This window comes from Dreissena polymorpha, chromosome 9 (assembly GCF_020536995.1).
Source record: "Dreissena polymorpha isolate Duluth1 chromosome 9, UMN_Dpol_1.0, whole genome shotgun sequence".
Classification (NCBI taxonomy): domain Eukaryota; kingdom Metazoa; phylum Mollusca; class Bivalvia; order Myida; family Dreissenidae; genus Dreissena; species Dreissena polymorpha.
This window is the reverse complement of record NC_068363.1, coordinates 12,496,928-12,515,100: the sequence shown is the minus strand read 5'-3', so window position 1 is coordinate 12,515,100 and position 18,173 is coordinate 12,496,928. Positions and strand designations below refer to the sequence as shown.

The following is an 18,173-nucleotide window of genomic DNA, read 5'->3' as shown; positions in this document are numbered from 1 at the left end:
AGAGTTCTGTTTTTGTCGTTAAATTTTGTGAAACTACGAAGATTGCTTATATAAGGTATAAAATATATCAAGTATGTGTAATCGGCGGAATAGCTCAGTAGGCTAAAGCGTTTTTACTTCAGGACTCTGGCAGGACTCCAGGGGTCACTGGTTCGAAACCTGGTCCGGGCAATGTTCTTTTCCTTTTTTTAATTTCATTCTTGATTTTTTACTGGAGCTTTTACGATCCAATGTTTACATTTATCGATATAAAGCATTTAATGAATAAGTTAAAAAATGCCAAAATCTGTGAAAAGGCCCCTTTAAAGGACCTTTAATGATAAATGAAACAAAGTATGTTTGATAAAAAAATAGAACTTAGAAGATGTGTCGAGTTTTTAATTGGTACTGTTGTGTGTACTGGGTAAGATTTGCAGAAAGACCTTAAGTGTCTTTATTCTCAGAAATCACTTTCACAAAATATTTTGTCACATTCCTTCTAAATGTTAATTCACCAATTGATTTAACGTTATTACTAAATATGAACAGTGCTAGATGCTTGCACATTGCATTACTTCAGTCATGGTTCAATTTGAGTTCCCCTCTCCCACAATTCACTTTGTATATGCACATGTGTAAAAAAATGGCGTAAGTTTGTGTTTATCAAGATCTTAAACACATTTAAGTCAATTTTTGTCATATTTTGGCTTTAAAAATATATAATGTAATTATACTAGCTTATAGGGTAATGTGTAGAGTTGGACCATGAATGTATCCAGAAATCAGCACATGCAGCAGGGTTTATTAAAATACTGAAATAAAAGTGCGACTTCCAACTTTATGTCTGGGACGTTCGAAATTTAAGGCTTGGAAGTCAGAACTTTCAAACTTTTGAAAGCTAGTGGAAATGCTTACAGTCTTAATTTCAAATATACTTGAAGGTTGAGTGCATGTGTATGCAGGACAGGAGAAAATTGTAAGGCACTCGTTCTTCGGGATGATATTTTTGTCCCCTGATAGGCAATGTTTTATTGCAATTTATTTTGTACTTTGTGATTGTATTCAAAGCCTGGTGACTAAAATAATTATTTAATTGTTTTCAGATTGCAAAAATCAAGAATGACAAGTGTGGTATTGAAGATAAAAAAGAAATACTGGAAGCTGTAGGAAGCAAATTCTTCTCCAGGCTTTTAAAGACAAGTAAGACAGTGTGTTTTTTTCGTTCAAATTTGGGTCCCTTACGGCTACCCATTCCCAATGGAAAAAAAGTATATATTTTTCCTAAATGGGACCTTAACATTCCCAATTGAAGGTTTCCAAAAAAAAAAAAAAAAAATTTAATAAGTCTAAACATGTCATTGATCTCCAAATCCAGCTATATAAGTTGAACCTTAGTAAATATAATATTGAAATCACTTTTATTGTCAATTATGAAGTATTTGTAAGCAGAAAATAAACAATATTCATTTCCCAATTTTTGTCATTAGGACACGATATTTCCCAATCCAAAGGGACCTGGCCCCACTCCCAAAATGGTCACACACAAAAACACTGTGAGACAATTGTTCAATTTGCCACAAAAGTTTCTGATAACATTTAACACCACAAAATTTGTATAATATATTGACAGCTATTTGTTTTGTTTCCTTGCACATTTTTTGCACCTAGATCTGTAGGTACGATATTCTTTCAGAAAATGTTCCTGAGGGTTGTCCACCTAATAGCTACAAGTCAGTGGCACTGTCTGTCCTATCTGCTCTCTGCAATGATCCACAAGTAGTAAGCTGACATTTATGTTATAAATCAACCAGTGGACACCTTTAATAGAGTCACGTCCCGATGAAACTGGGCTTAATGCATGTGCGTAAAGTGTCATCCCTGATTAGCCTGTGCAGTCTGCACAGGCTAATCAGGAACGACACGTTCCGCCTTAGCTGGATTTTCATGTAGAAGAGACTTCCTTTAAACGAAAAATACCTTAAAAGCCGAAAGTGGCCTCCCTGATTAGCCTGTGTGGACTGCACAGGCTAATCTTGGACAACACTTTACACACACGCATTATGCCCAGTTTTCTCAGAACGAGACCAAATAGATGGTAAACATATTGTTGCCTATCTAAAATTGTGAACTATTGTTTATGCTAAAAAATATTACTAACAACAGCACAAAATCATAAAACAATCATTTCGTATAAATCTTAAGATTAAATGGCAATTTTTTCTCAATTGTAGGAAAAAAATAGCTCTATTTGCGATTGATGTTGAACACAGAAAAACTGGGACAAATAAATTTACATTTTGGCCAATTGATAATATAATGCATTTAATCTGTATCTCCCTTATTGTTTCCTATGATGGAAAACTGAATATTTTTTACAGGTTTTGCAAAAGACTGATTTAGATATAACAAAAACTTCACACTCAACCTAATGCTTTGGTTTTCCCACTCAGAAGCAACGAAGTGAAAATGGCTATGTGCAAACAGCATAAAACCAGGACAGCCTGCGAGTAACTTGCAGTCTGTTCAGGTTTTATGCTGTTTTCTGCTTATCAGTATCTAAGGTTTGGAAATGATGCCTTAACAACTTGAATCTTGTAAGAAAGGTCTTTAATTAAATTCCACTTTCTAAGGAACTACAAGTGGTTAAGGGTGAAATAATTGCACAATCCTCTTTTCAGGCTGAAAGTGCAGTCTTCATAGAGAATGTGACATGTTTTAACAACTTGGTTCTTTTGAACCCAGGGTAAGTTGATATTTTCAACATCTGACCTAATTTATTAACCTAGTAACACACACGTGTTATCTGTGACAATTTTTGATTGCCATCAGTCAATAGTATTTAAGTATCCTAAGTTACAAATGTACCTTTAGAAAACAAAAAAGTTACATGAATTACCCATGAATTATTTAAGATTAAATCAAATTGGTTTTGCTATGTTTCAAAACATGGCTCTAAAGCACGGGATCGGGGAATAGAAGGGTGCAGATCGGGGAATAGAAGGGTGCAGATCGGGGAATAGAAGGGTGCAGATCGGGGAATAGAAGGGTGCAGATCGGGGAATAGAAGGGTGCAGATCGGGGAATAGAAGGGTGCAGATCGGGGAATAGAAGGGTGCAGATCGGGGAATAGAAGGGTGCAGATCGGGGAATAGAAGGGTGCAGATCGGGGAATAGAAGGGTGCAGATCGGGGAATAGAAGGGTGCAGATCGGGGAATAGAAGGGTGCAGATCGGGGAATAGAAGGGTGCAGATCGGGGAATAGAAGGGTGCAGATCGGGGAATATAAGGGTGCAGATCGGGGAATAGAAGGGTGCAGATCGGGGAATAGAAGGGTGCAGATCTCATAAAATTGATATAGGAAAAACTATTGGTTATTTTTAAAATTGTGAAGATTGTTAAAACTGTAGGGACCATATGTATAGCCTTATCATCATAAAACTTACCTATAGCATTTTGGTCTAATGGTATTTTTATGTCCCCCAGTCTATACTGACATATTTTATATTGTTTTTGCCCTGTCTTTTGTTGGTTTGTTTGCGACAAACTTTAACATTGGCCATATCTTTTGCAATATTGAAGATAGCAACTTGATATTTGGTATGCATGTGTATCTCAAGGAGCTGCACATTTTGAATGGTGAAAGGTCAAGGTCATCCTTCAAGGTCAAATGGGGGGGACATAGTGTTTCACAAACACATCTTGTTTTAAACAATCTTTAAATTGGGAAATGTGGGATCAAATCTAGGTCACTGTGTCGATTTGAATACAAAGTTTGTTTAAGTTTGATTATTAAAAAATAAAAATTATGCATGTTCAAAAGTACTTGTGACACTATATGCTTTTGCACCAAAAATCGGCAGGTATTCACTATATAAGAATTGCTTTAAGCCTTTTGTCTTTTTAAGCATTAGGCCATGTACAATTTCTTTAACCAGAGAGAGAGAGAGGGAGAGGGAGAGAGAGAGAGAGAGAGAGAGATATACAACAACATAAAAATATATGGAAAACTGCAAATAAATAAGGCAAAATCAAATATTAAAATTTAAGCACAATCCTGATATTTAATGAAAGCATTATACAATTTTCTCCTTTTTGACTCATAATTACTAGTATATGCCTTGCATCATTTGATGCAAATTTTACCAAAAAGCTAAGTCAATAATTTAGTATACATATATGATACAAATTAATGTAAATCACATAGTATTTGACTAAACTGTATATTAAGAAACATTTTAACAAAAATATGCACAAACAACACAACATTTTATCTGACCTTGGAAATGTTCAAGCACAGGGTCATTTGTATATTGGTTATCAAAATCTATTGAAACTCCTGCAAAATACTGAGTTTTTATTACGAATGTCAGAGAGGAAGACAAGGAAGACCAGCAGTTAATAGACGACACGTACGACTGCTTCAACAGCCTGTGTCAGTCCCTGTCCGGTATGGAAGCCATGCTGGAGGCCAAAACAGTCGCCTCCATGTGTGAGGCAGTGGTCGCACAGAGCTATGGTCAGTATAGACAGTCGCCTCCATGTGTGAGGCAGTGGTCACACAGAGCTATGGTCAGTATAGACAGTCGCCTCCATGTGTGAGGCAGTGGTCGCACAGAGCTATGGTCAGTATAGACAGTCGCCTCCATGTGTGAGGCAGTGGTCGCACAGAGCTATGGTCAGTATAGACAGTCGCCTCCATGTGTGAGGCAGTGGTCACACAGAGCTATGGTCAGTATAGACAGTCGCCTCCATGTGTGAGGCAGTGGTCACACAGAGCTATGGTCAGTATAGACAGTCGCCTCCATGTGTGAGGCAGTGGTCACACAGAGCTATGGTCAGTATAGACAGTCGCCTCCATGTGTGAGGCAGTGGTCGCACAGAGCTATGGTCAGTATAGACAGTCGCCTCCATGTGTGAGGCAGTGGTCACACAGAGCTATGGTCAGTATAGACAGTCGCCTCCATGTGTCAGGCAGTGGTCACACAGAGCTATGGTCAGTATATACATGAGAGTCGCCTCCATGTGTCAGGCAGTGGTCACACAGAGCTATGGTCAGTATATACATGAGAGTCCGCAAGGGCTATTCAGGGACAACGCTTTCCGCTTTTATGACATTTTTCGTTTAAAGGAAGTCTTCACTTAGCAAACATCCAATTTAGGCGGAAATTGTCGTCCCTGATTAGCCTGTGCGGACTGCACAGGCTAATCTAGGACGACACTTTACGCACATGCATTATGCCCAGTTTTCTCAGAATGCGACTCATGAGATTGATTGATTGATTGATTGATTTTATTTGGTAAACATATGAACATTACATAGTTACTACATAATGCAGACAATATATAATATATTATCACAGCAATATACATAGCAAACCATGGAATGCACACACAATACCAAGGATAACACAAAAAAGAGAAAAATGATTTTCACTTATTTCCATTGTGGTCCTTGTTATTGGTGGCAGTAACCATGAAACAGTCATGTATTAGATTTTAAAAATGTATATGTATCAAATATGTACTGTTTAATAAAGTATATTACTGATTAAGAATGAATAAATATAATCACATGTTCATTATTATCACAGAAGTTGCATAAGAAAGTTACACACTGCATACTATACTATACACTTTGTAGCATACTATAAGTTAAAGAATAATTATGAGATCCTTGCATCTTATTGATCATAAGACTTAAAAATGTATCACAGTATTTTAACAGAACATAAAATTCATAATAAAAATTATACTATAAAAAGCTATAAAGACTCTAAAAACTGTTTCTTGATGGCACCCTTGAAATTGTTAGGTTTAGGTACATCCCTGATGTTTTGAGGAAGATTGTTCCATAAACAGATACCATTATATGTAAATGTTTTAGAAGCAAAACTTCCTACTCTTGGTTTGGAAAAAACGACCAGAGTCTTCAAATGTAAAATTTTCAGCAAAATGATCAGATTCTGGCTGAGCTACCATATTAGACCTAGTACAACGATTATGTACGCCAGACACTGGCTTAAAATTCTCACCCATATACTCTGGTGCAAGGCCATTTTTAATCTTATGTACATGACAAAGTATGATCTGTTCTACTCTTTTTGAAACAGGCAGCCAGCCTAAATGTGAAAACTGTTCTTGACCAACATGTGATCTGTTATCCATATTCAGAACAAACCTAATCATCTTGTTTTGTGTAGTTTGAAGCCTATTTTTAAGTGACTGAATAAGACCAGGGTACCAAAAAGAGCAGGCATTGATTGAGTTACCGGTACATACGGTCACTTCATACATTATTGTTTTTGTTCTTCAGTTTGTAGGTCCCATTAGGTGAGCTCTGATAATTTCAGTGCTTGATGAAAGTAACCTATGCTGCGCTATGCAAAAATGCATCTTAATGCATACGCGAAAATCTGTCATCCCAGATAAGTTTGTGCTGTCTGCACAGGCAAATCTGGGACTTTATGCTCTGTTTTTGTTTAAAGGAAGTCTCTTCTTAGCCTAAATCCATTTTAAGCAAAATACTGCACAGGTTAATCTGGGACTACACTTTATGCACATGCATGAAGCCTTGTTCTCCCACATTGCAGCTCAAGAACTGTAATATTCATCTAGCACCAATCTCATCAGACCTCACCTTCACCTTAACCAAAATTTAGAATTGAAATTTTTCAGACCATCTTTCCTTACCTGCAACTCGTAATTTCTAGATTATTGCTAATGTAGATTTGTATTTTTATTTCAACTTTATATGACATGTCCATTGTAATATGCTGGTGAAAATCATTCTTGCCAAAATGTTTCTTGTTTGGAAACATTGTTAGCACACAATGGCAGTTTCCTATGGGAAAACTACCTTATTTCAATGAAGTTTCCTTCAAAATGATTCAAATTGAGCCTGCATGAAAATACTATGTGCATAACGCATACCACAGGATCTTCCAAGGCCCAGGACGTCATTTGTACGATGGTGTCATGTTTTGGGTCGGAGACGTGGGATAATTGCGCTCCATCGTATCACCGCTACCTGAGCTTCCTGGCAAAACAGTTCATGGAGGATGAGGTGAATATCATGAGTGTTTAAGATTTACTTTTGGGAATCAGTTGCATTCAAGGGTGTTATCTCAACTTTGTTTTTACAGAGGATTCTATTGGTCTACCATCTGTCTTTCATTTTGAAAAACTGTATCATGCTATTTCTAAAAAATACTGAAGGTACTTAGGTGAAACGTGGTATTGTTATACAAAGCAATGTGAGGATAATGCTTGACATTTTTTTTATACCCTTGCAAATGAAGTTTGCATGTGTAAATAGGAGTCACGCTGTTGGTTGGTCGGTCTTTCTGCACAAAAATGTTGTAAGTTTGTGGAACTTTTTCACAAGAGTTTGAATTTCATCTGGAAATAGAAGTGTAGGTGTGTCTAACACAATTTTCATAGGCAGTAATTGGCATGTTCCCGAGTTATATTTGAATTAAGCTATTGCTATTCTTTATTTTTTTAAGATTTTGGAGTGAGCTACTTTCACATTACTTAAGCAGTTGAATTAAACTTTGAAGTTTGTCATCACCATATAGGGTAGATTTTGAAAACTTTATTTTCATGCACAACGATTAACAGGTTTCCAAGTTAGTTGCCCTTGAGCTTAACTATTTTTATGCATAAAATGTTTTAAGATTGTGTAGCAAACTACTTCTAAAAATGACTAGCTATAGAATTTAAACTTAAAATATGTCTTCAACCATGTGCAACACACTATTTTCACACAAGCAGTGATCTAAATGTTCTTTATTTATTTGCCTTTTAACTTAGCCATTTGTATGCATAACATGTAATTTTGAGGAGTTAACTACTTCTACATTTCTCAAGCTATTGAAATGAAACTTAGAATATGTCATCACCATAAAGTGAAGATGTACAAGACAAAATTTTATGTGCACTGACTTATTTTTCTTGAACCACTTTAACCAGGTTTTTTCGAAGGAAAAAACTGGTTATCAGTGCTATTTTTATGACAAAGGCGTGCAAGGGTATTTTGAGCCACTTTTGTGACAAAGCTCTAGTTTTACCATAGGTTAAAGGTCAGATCATTTTACAATTTTATGACATTGTGAAACTTGGTTTACACATAAAGAGCTACTTGTTTCCCTTACATGTATATTGTGAAAACTTTTTTATGCATCTTTTCGAAGAAAAGGGGGCATATAGTGATCGACCTGTTCGTCTGTCTGTCTGTCTGTCACACTTTGCGTTTAGGTTTCGAAAAATGCTCATTACTTCTATGTCCCTTGAGATATAACCTTCATATTTGGTATGCATGTGTATATGGACAAGGCTTTTCCATTCGCACACATTTTTTTACCCCTGTGATCTTGACCTTGAACTTAGGGTCCGCGTTTAGGTTTCGAAATCTGCGTTTAGGTTTTGAAAAATGCTCATAACTTCTATGTCCCTTGAGATATAACCTTCATATTTGGTGTGCATGTGTATATGGACAAGGCCTTTTCATACGCACAACAAATTTTACCCCTGTGACCTTGACCTTGAACTTAGGGTCCGTGTTTAGGTTTCGAAATCTGCGTTTAGGTTTGGAAAAATGCTCATAACTTCTATGTCCCTTGAGATATAACCTTCATATTTGGTATGCATGTGTATATCGACAAGGCCTTTCCATATGCATAAAAATTTTGACCCCTGTGACCTTGACCTTGAAGTTAGGGTCCGCATTTAGGTTTCAAAATCTGCATTTAGGTTTTGAAAAATGCTCATAACTTCTATGTCCCTTGAGATATAACCTTCATATTTGGTATGCATGTGTATACGGACAAGGCCTTTCCATATGCACACAAATTTTGACCCCTGTGGCCTTGACCTTGAACTTAGGGTATGGTTAAGGTTTCGAAATCTGCGTTTAGGTTTCGAAAAATTCTCATAACTTCTATCAAAGCGTTTATAGGGGGCATATGTCATCCTATGCTGACAGCTCTAGTTTTTTATCTTCTCTGAAAGCTCAAGGCAAATAGTTTTGATAGTTGTTATTTAATGGTAATCTACTAAGTTCATTCAAATCAAGCCCCTTTAGTCAAAATTATTCTCACCCTGCGGGTACATTGTTTCACTTTACTTTCCTTACCTTTACTTCCTTTCCCTTATACAAATGTTTGGTGTTTGTTATGTAACTTAATATAATCATCATCTACCCAGCTTGTCCCCTGGGACGTAACGCTGTGCCGTCCTGTTTTTAGATTAAACACAAAACATGACTGCCCGTGGGCTAGGCAGTGGCTACAGTGTAACCTTGGGATCACTCTTAAGTTCATATTTTTTGCCCAATAATGAAACTTGCTCAGAACTTGTTCTGATGTAATCTTTGCTTATTTCTAAAATGGTTACAGCAACATCACAAAAGCCGCTCCAAAAGGTTTAGTTGCTTTGAGTCTCAGACAAGAGACTTCTTGTTTTTCCTGTTAATTTCAATTGAGTTGAGTTCTGAGAAAACTGGGAATAATGCATGTGCGTAAAGTGTTGTCCCAGATAAGCCTGTGCAGTCCGCACAGGCTTATCAGGGTCGACACTTTCCCATTAAATTGGATTTTTGCTAAGAAGAGACTTCATTTGAACGAAAATGTCATAAAAGTGGAAAGTGTCGTCCCTGATTATCCTGAGCAGACTGCACAGGCTAATCTGGGACGACACTTAACGCACTTGCATTATGCCCAGTTTTCTCAGAACACTGCTCAATTGTTTTAAAACAGTGAACTACTGTTGTTAAATCACTGATTTCCCTATAAACCACCGGAAAGCAAGGCTTCCATCTCATTATATTTGTGTACAATTATGTAAATCATGTACAAACCCTTTAAAGCATTTATTTTAAGAGAACGCTTATTTTGAATATTAATTCAATTTAACCTTATGGATGATAGCTCAATGCTCAAATTAAGCTGTTTTTTGTTAGAAGAAATGTGTACTGTTAATATTGAATAATTAGCCACACTTCTTGCATCATATTTACAATTTAATATTATACCTTTCTGTGTTTCAGACAATTACAAAGTTTGAGATGTGTAAAACTCTTGTGTTCCTTTTATCGGCGGCACCAAATGATAAGGTTTGTTAATTTATAATAATTTGTGTTATTAAATCAATTTGATTGACTTTATTGACTAAGTCAGAAATGTTCTTATTTTAATGAAAAGTGTTTACTAAATATGATGTGTTTTTCTTCAAATGGATATCTGAAATTTTACCAAATTAGGGTTTTCAATTGATTGTTAATGCACTTTAGATTTTAGCAAACTATCTGTTTTGCATTTTTTTGATCCACATATTACCGTTCCGTCACCTGTTTCGGTCTATTGTAATATTTTTGGTGGTGATTTCTATTCCAAATAACAAATGATGTCATCGCTTTTGGTGTACATAGCAAAATTAAACACATATGGCTTCTCACTTTTTTATTGTAAGTGATGACAAAACAAGTGAGTTTTCCGATTTAAATTAATAATCATTTAAATTTTTATTATTTTATTAAATTTGGCTCTTTTTATTTAAATGAACACAAAAAAGTACTAAAATTCCAATCTTGACAGCCTTTGGTAAAAAAAATCTTTTCTTTTTGATAGCCTTTTAGATTATCATTCAGTCAACTGTTCCTTCAACATTTACTTCAGATGAAACCTCCCTGTTTCTTGCCAATAAACATTGAACGCCGTCGGCGCTCTCGTTCCAGAATGCGACACAAATGTTGTGTACTTTCTCACAAATGTTGTGTACTTTCTCACAAATGTTGTGTACTTTCTCACAAATGTCGTGTACTTTCTCACAAATGTTGTGTACTTTCTCACAAATGTTGTGTACTTTCTCACAAATGTTGTGTACTTTCTGTTGCAGGATGAGATCATTGAGCCTCCATGGATTCGTCCCATTGTGAAAGGCCTGGAGAATATCCTCAGAAGTAAAATAGGTATCCACAACTGTTGTATAATCATGGCCATTTTAACGTTAAAAAACGTGGCTTAATTAGGATTTTATCAATCATTGCTTTAGTTTTACTTGGTGGTAGGACAGCTCAAAGTACTTCAAAATAATTAATATTTGTCTGCATGGAATTTTGTCGTATAAAAAATGACTTCTTGGTGAACATTTAATTTCATGGAATTCTGATTTTTGAAAACAAAATAAGGAATTTGCGTTGGTCATTTTCTGTGTTAAATTCATAGATCATTTAACCAACAGTATCAACTAAAATTAATGTCCCATGAATAAAAATGATTTTACAGTATGTTTTATATCTGAATACAGCACATGCCTAACACATCTATTACCAATGAACCTTTCCTTTCAAGAACATTATTTCTCTTTGACATCACAGCATAATTTTATGATATGTTGAACCACTTCAAACCATGTAATTAACATGCATTATGAGGGCAAGCTGAAATACTCACCAAAGTATTCAAAAGCTACAATTAAAATGTTAGAGAAAAGCAAATAAGGCTACACATTCGACAAAATTAGCATTTTAACAGACCCAAAATTAGTAAACAAACTATTCACCAATGGCACAGAATCTACATGCCTTATATACTTCAACTGTCTATTCTATTCTTGTAGTCTGGTTATTTTTCCCCACAACATATTAACCCTTTCAGTGCGGGAACCAAATTTTAAAGGCCTTTGCAAACAGTTTGGATCCAGATGAGACGCCACAGAACGTGGCGTCTCATCAGGATCCAAACTGTTTGCTATTCTGATAGTATTCTTTAAAAAAAATCGAAGAAAATGCTAATTTTAACAATTCAGCAGACGACATTTTAGCAGACGACAAATTTCCCAGCATGCAAAGGGTTAAATCTAGACAACTGAGCATGTGCACACTATCTAGTTCTGACCTGATTAAACAATCATAGACTAATAGCATTTTGCTGCACCACCTCAGTTACCAGGCATAACAGTGTAGCACACTAGAACAAGTTTGTGATCTAGATGCTGAGCAGAACACATTTAATTGCTACAAATATTCTCCAAAATTCTATGGTAATCTTTTAACATAGTTACACCGCACAAATGGCAAATGTTTAGAGTGGGAGCCCCAGACATTCGGTAACCTGAAATAGTAAAAAAATACCCAAAAGAAAAAGAAATTGAATGGAAAAAACATGCATTTGGGAATTTGAAGTGTATTTCTATGAATACAAGGTAGTGATAAACAGGCTGTCAAGCGGTCATACTTTTTCCTACTTTTTCCTACTATTTCCTACTATTTCATCAGGTTCCTACTTTTTCCTATTTTTTTACCAAATCTTCCTACTATTCCTACTTTTTTATTTTCAATGCAGAATTATTTTTTTAAGAGTTTATTTAGTAAACTTGCAGGATGAATGAAAATATGGCATGACTGTACCCCTGTTAATGTGCATTCATCTAGATGAAACCTGAAAACCCATGCTGACTGTCTGCTAGCACCTCTTCAAGAAGCATAAATATTTATTTCTTATGAAACTTTTAAAATTATTGACAAGTTTTTTTTTAAATAGTGCCTTGTTTACTTCCTTAGCATTTGTACACTGCAGACTTCACTACCTTACACAGTGCCCAGTGATGCAAATGCATTGTTTATTCCAGTTTTATTTTTTTCCATTGACAACAATTTGACCAAATCTTATGCATGTTTACATGATATTGCTGTTTGGAATGTAGAGATATTGAGATACATGTATTGTATGAGTGGTTATGTTATATGGAATTTATTACACAAGTTATTGGAAAAAGATAAAACTGATGCTTTGCCGAGTTTTCATCATTTACAAGTATAATGTAATAAATTCTGTATTACATGACAACGGATATGATGTTCTATTGATATCATAGGTACATCATGTTTAGTAATTAAAGATAAATGCACAGAGCCTAAATGCCCTGATACATTTTTATGCTCCCGGTAGGGTGGCATATAGCAGTTGTACTGTCAGTCCGTTAGTCTGTCTGTCTGTGTGTCCGTCCGAAAACTTTAATATGGGCCATAACTTTTGCAATATTGAAGATAGCAACTTGATATTTGGCATGTGCATGTGTATCTCATGAAGCTGCACATTTTGAGTGGTGAAAGGTATCCTTCAAGGTCAAAAGTAAAAAAATACAATCCAAGGGAAGTAATAAGCTTTAAAAGGGAGATAATTTCTAAACCTGCCAAATGATATATTGAAATTTTATTTCAAAGCGGTGCAATAGTGAGCATTGTGTTTCTGACAAACACAATTCTTGTCTAATGATGCCATAGCTAGTGAGGTAACTTTAAGGTGTTACAGCGAAGTTTTAAAATTATTAAACGGCATTATTACACTCCCGCGAAGTCATCAATAATGTAAAAGCCATTATTTGAAACTGAAATAAGCAATGTAGTGCAACTGTTTCATTGCCCAATCAATGATGTCATAAAAGATGTCAGGTGATAAGGTCCTATCTCCAGTTGCTTAATCTGCTCTGCAATGACCAGTCATTTTGAATGTAACTTAAGTCATTATAACTGCACCCTATTGTCAATTTAAAGGTTTCACAATGTAGCTGTAGCAGAGCATTGCCACTGCTTTATATACTAGTATTAATCTTGTACAACAAGTTGGTGTATCACTAAATAAATTTGGTCTCCTTAAGGATATAACATGCACAATATATTACCATTTTATATCGATACACAGAAGACCTCTAACCTCTTATTTGATGATACACCAAAATGAACAGCATATAATTACATGTATACTTCTTTATCAGGGTAGCTTTGCTTGAAACTTAATTATCATAGATACACTATAAGTGCTAAAATGCCTAGTGGGAAAACAAAGTTTAACCCTTCATGGATGCAGAAGTTGGACAACAGTGGAAAAACACTTGGATCATGATGCAAGAGAGATACCGGCAATGAGTTTGCAAGATATTGTACTGTCTGAATGAAGTCCATCTTGTAGTAATTCTGGTGCTAATCAACTGATAAGTCATGCAGATGGATAAAAACACAAGGAAAACATGAAATACATGCATGATAATTCACAAAAGCGTTTGTTTGGAAGTGCCCCAAAGCCAAGCAGCTCTCAGGGTGGTGGGGATAAATCTATCTGTATGCAAGTACATCCATCACACGAGGAACAGCTATAAAATGCTGAAATCTTCTAGGGCCTTAAGGTAGCTTCAAGTGGGTATCCATACAGAACATGTGATGGCACTCCTGCTCTGTTTCAAGCTATGTTTCCTGGACCTGTGTCTAAAAAATTAGTATTATGTATTCCTACTTTTGAGGGAAAAGTTCCTACTTTTTCCTACTTTTTTCCTACTTTTCTTGCAAAAGTAGTTCCTATTTTTTCCTACTTTTTGAAAAAAGGTCACTTGACAGCCTGGATAAAGCTTGTTTTATTCATTATTGTACTATATATGCAGACTGGCTCAGTTCAATGCCTGCTGCACTGTCCATTCTGTAAAAATGTCTGCCGTTCCACGTCGGTTGAATGGGGCTCTGTTAAAATGTTTGTGCTTTAAGCACATGTTATTGTTGCGTTAATGGTTAACAGAGTCCTTAGTTTTTATGCCCCCTTTCGAAGAAAAGGGGGTATATAGTTTTCGCACTGTCCGTCAGTCTGTCAGTCAGTCTGTCTGTCAGTCTGTCACACTTTTAGTGTTTGCTCTCTAATTCAAATAGTTTTCATCTGATCTTTACGAAACTTGGTCAGAAGTTGTATCTAGACAATATCTAGGTCAAGTTCGAATATGGGTCATGCCGGGTCAAAAACTAGGTCACAGGGTTGAAAAAACAAATCCAAGGGAAGTCATAAGCTTTAAAAGGACATAATTATCTGACCTGCCAAATTATATATTTTTAACCAGGTTTTCCGAAGGAAAAAACTGGTTATTAGATTGGCGAATGCGGGCGGGCTGGCGGGCTGGCTGGCTGGCGGGCGGGCGGGCGGAACAAGCTTGTCCGGGCCATAACTATGTCGTTCATTGTCAGATTTTAAAATCATTTGGCACATTTGTTCACCATCATTGGACGGTGTGTCGCGCGAAATAATTACGTCGATTTCTCCATGGTCGAGGTCACACTTTGAGTTCAAAGGTCAAAAATGGCCATAAATGAGCTTGTCCTGGCCATAACTATGTCATTCATTGTGAGATTTTAAAATCATTTGGCACATTTGTTCACCATCATGGGACGGTGTGTCGCACGAAAGAATCACGTCAATATCTCCAATGTCAAGGTCGCCACGACTAAAAATAGATTTAAAAAAAACTTACAAAGGGGGTTAATTTTGTTTGTTCATTTCAAAAGTTCAGTTTGAGTTTTCTCCCTTTATCAGATTTTTTTTCACAATGAAAACCTGGTTTTGTGACAATTTTGTCCCTTGTTGTTAAATAGATCAAAGCGGCGCAGTAGGCGGCATTGTGTTTCTGACAAACCCATCGTGGTAAAAGGTCAAGGTCATCCTTCAAGGTCTAAGGTCAAAAATACAAATCCAAGGGAAGTAACAAGCTTTAAAGGGAGATTATTATTCAATATTGAACATAGCAACTTGATATTTGGCATGCATGTGTATCTCATGGAGCTGCACATTTTGGGTGGTGAATCTACAGTCACGTTAGTGGCTTTTAATTATTTGCTACTAAAAATAGAGATTTGTTAGAGACAATTATTTTCAAGGGAAGTAATTTATATAATTATAAATCTCAGATTATATATTTCCTTACCAAGTTCTTTTCACAGTTTCTGTACAGATTTTTTATTTTGATTATTTATAGCTCAAATAATTGATTTGTCAAAGTTTTTTTTTTAATGATATAATTATCATTTCTTTCCTGTACTAATTTGTGAATGGTAGGGTTCATTACATACCTGTGGACTTATGTCCATAGATACATGATGAACTCTGGCTATGATCTCTTTGATTAACCACAGGCCTTGGTTGTCAGTGATGTCTGACTTGGTCATTTTTGACTACATACAGACACCCCCCCCCCAGTTGGATGGGACATAATCCAAGGGGAGTAATAAGCTTTAAAGGGAGAGGATTTCTATCCTGCCAAATGATAAAAATAGAAATTTTATTTCAAAGCAACGCAGTAGGGGGCTTTGTGTTTCTGACACACATATCTCTTGTTAATTCTGACCTCATGTATCACAAACTATAACACAAGTTATTTGCCCTTTAACTTTGCTGACAAAGCAGTGCAAGGGTATTAGAACCAATTGTGACACAGCTCTATTTGTTAAACTTTTATCGTTGAAATTTTATGAAAACTAGAGCATTAACAAAAACTAATCCTTTGATTATACTCCTTTTTTATGTTTCCGCATTCAACAATATTTACTTTATTATTTGATATGTAGTGTTAAAAGATGTAAAAATGTAGTGAAAGGATTTTTTCTGTAATTTTGATAAGGGGAAAATGCCCAAACGTCATTGTAGGACAATTACCGTGAGCTCTTACAACATAACCGCTCATACTATGCAGGTTCGGACCATCGTGAACTTGCCCTGAGACTGGCCTCAGCCATGATCCTGGTTTGTGGCATCTACTCCATGCAGCCACCCTACACCACTGACTTCAAGCTGTTCCTACTGACGACACACTTGTGTTGCGTAGAGGTGCGAATGGTGCTGGAGGACCAGGATCTTGCACAGGTGTGTGGCATGGTTGGAGTCTCGTTCTGGGAAAAATGGGCTTAATGCATGTGCGTAAAGTACCATCCTACACTGCATAGGCTAAAATGAATGAATTTGAGTAGTGCTCTGTGACAACAGGGCTTAATACATGTGGGTCTAGATTGCCCTAAATAACCCTGTGCAGTCTGCACAGGCTAATCAGGGATGACACTTTCCGCTTTTATGGAAATGTTTGTTTTAAATGAGGTCTCTTCCTAACAACAATCCAGTCTAGAGGTGAAGTGTTGGCCCTGATTATCTAGTTTTCTCAGAGCAAGGCTCACTGTATAGTCATATTGAATGTACTTCACTGTCATACAAGCATCCATGGAGGTAAAGGATCCCAGGTCAGTATGTTTAAGATCAAGGTCACAATTAATAGACACATATACCGGTAAGAAATCTATCTGTTGAACGTTATTCAGAGCATTACTTTGTCTAGCAAGAATTGCTTTTTAAATAACTTGGCAACACCTAGTTACATGCATGAGAAGATGCTGTGTCACACCCAAGACCCAGGCATGTATGTCCATGAGGTCCAAAAAGTATAGGTTTTTCCCAAATATTTGTTTTTAGACTTCAACATTAAGTTTATCCCCCATGCAGCTCTATAAGTGAAACCTTAGTAAATACAATATTGAAAATCTTTTTTTCTCAATTTTTAAGCAGTTATAAGCAAAACAACAACAGTACCGCTTATTTCACTATTTTAGTTAAAATGCCTTGATTTTTTTTCCAATCCAAGACTGTAGTGCGTAAGTCCCAAGCATGCTTCATTGGGAAACATTCAATGGAATTCAAACAATCATTGTGTGTAGGTAGCTTAATGCAGACCTAGCTTGAGGTTGCATTTTTGGTCCAGTGAGGTCAATGTAAAGGTCACTGTAAGTCAAACAGAAAAACAGCAAAAACGTTTTTTCCAGTCAATAACTTACATTTGCATTGAGCAATCTTGATGTCACATTGGCATTAGCTAGCCTACATGCAGGTCTGCATTGAGCAATCTTGATGTCACATTGGCATTAGCTAGACTACATGCAGGTCTGCATTGAGCAATCTTGATGTCACATTGGCATTAGCTAGACTACATGCAGGTCTGCATTGAGCAATCTTGATGTCACATTGGCATTAGCTAGACTACATGCAGGTCTGCATTGAGCAATCTTGATGTCACATTGGCATTAGCTAGACTACATGCAGGTCGGCATTGAGCAATCTTGATGTCATATTGGCATTAGATAGGCTACATGCAGGTCTGCATTGAGCAATCTTGATGTCACATTGGCATTAGCTAGACTACATGCAGGTCGGCATTGAGCAATCTTGATGTCACATTGGCATTAGCTAGACTACATGCAGGTCTGCATTGAGCAATCTTGATGTCACATTGGAATTAGCTAGCCTACATGCAGGTCTGCATTAAGCAATCTTGATGTCACATTGGCATTAGCTAGACTACATGCAGGTCTTCATTGAGCAATCTTGATGTCGCATTGGCATTAG

General features: G+C 36.3%; 1 protein-coding gene across 9 annotated transcripts in view; it reads left to right on the top strand.

The window, feature by feature from the left end:
* LOC127844270 (neurochondrin-like) overlaps positions 1 to 18,173 on the top strand; it is a 40,294-nt gene that overhangs the window by 5,340 nt on the left and 16,781 nt on the right. Inside the window, exons 2-9 of one of the 9 annotated variants that reach the window (XM_052374348.1) lie at positions 1,083 to 1,179; positions 1,673 to 1,758; positions 2,658 to 2,722; positions 4,350 to 4,495; positions 6,915 to 7,042; positions 10,025 to 10,090; positions 10,873 to 10,945; positions 16,480 to 16,649. In XM_052374348.1, the coding sequence (XP_052230308.1) occupies positions 1,083 to 1,179; positions 1,673 to 1,758; positions 2,658 to 2,722; positions 4,350 to 4,495; positions 6,915 to 7,042; positions 10,025 to 10,090; positions 10,873 to 10,945; positions 16,480 to 16,649 (831 nt within the window). The other 8 variants (XM_052374356.1, XM_052374351.1, XM_052374350.1 and 5 more) reach the window with 8 other exon arrangements.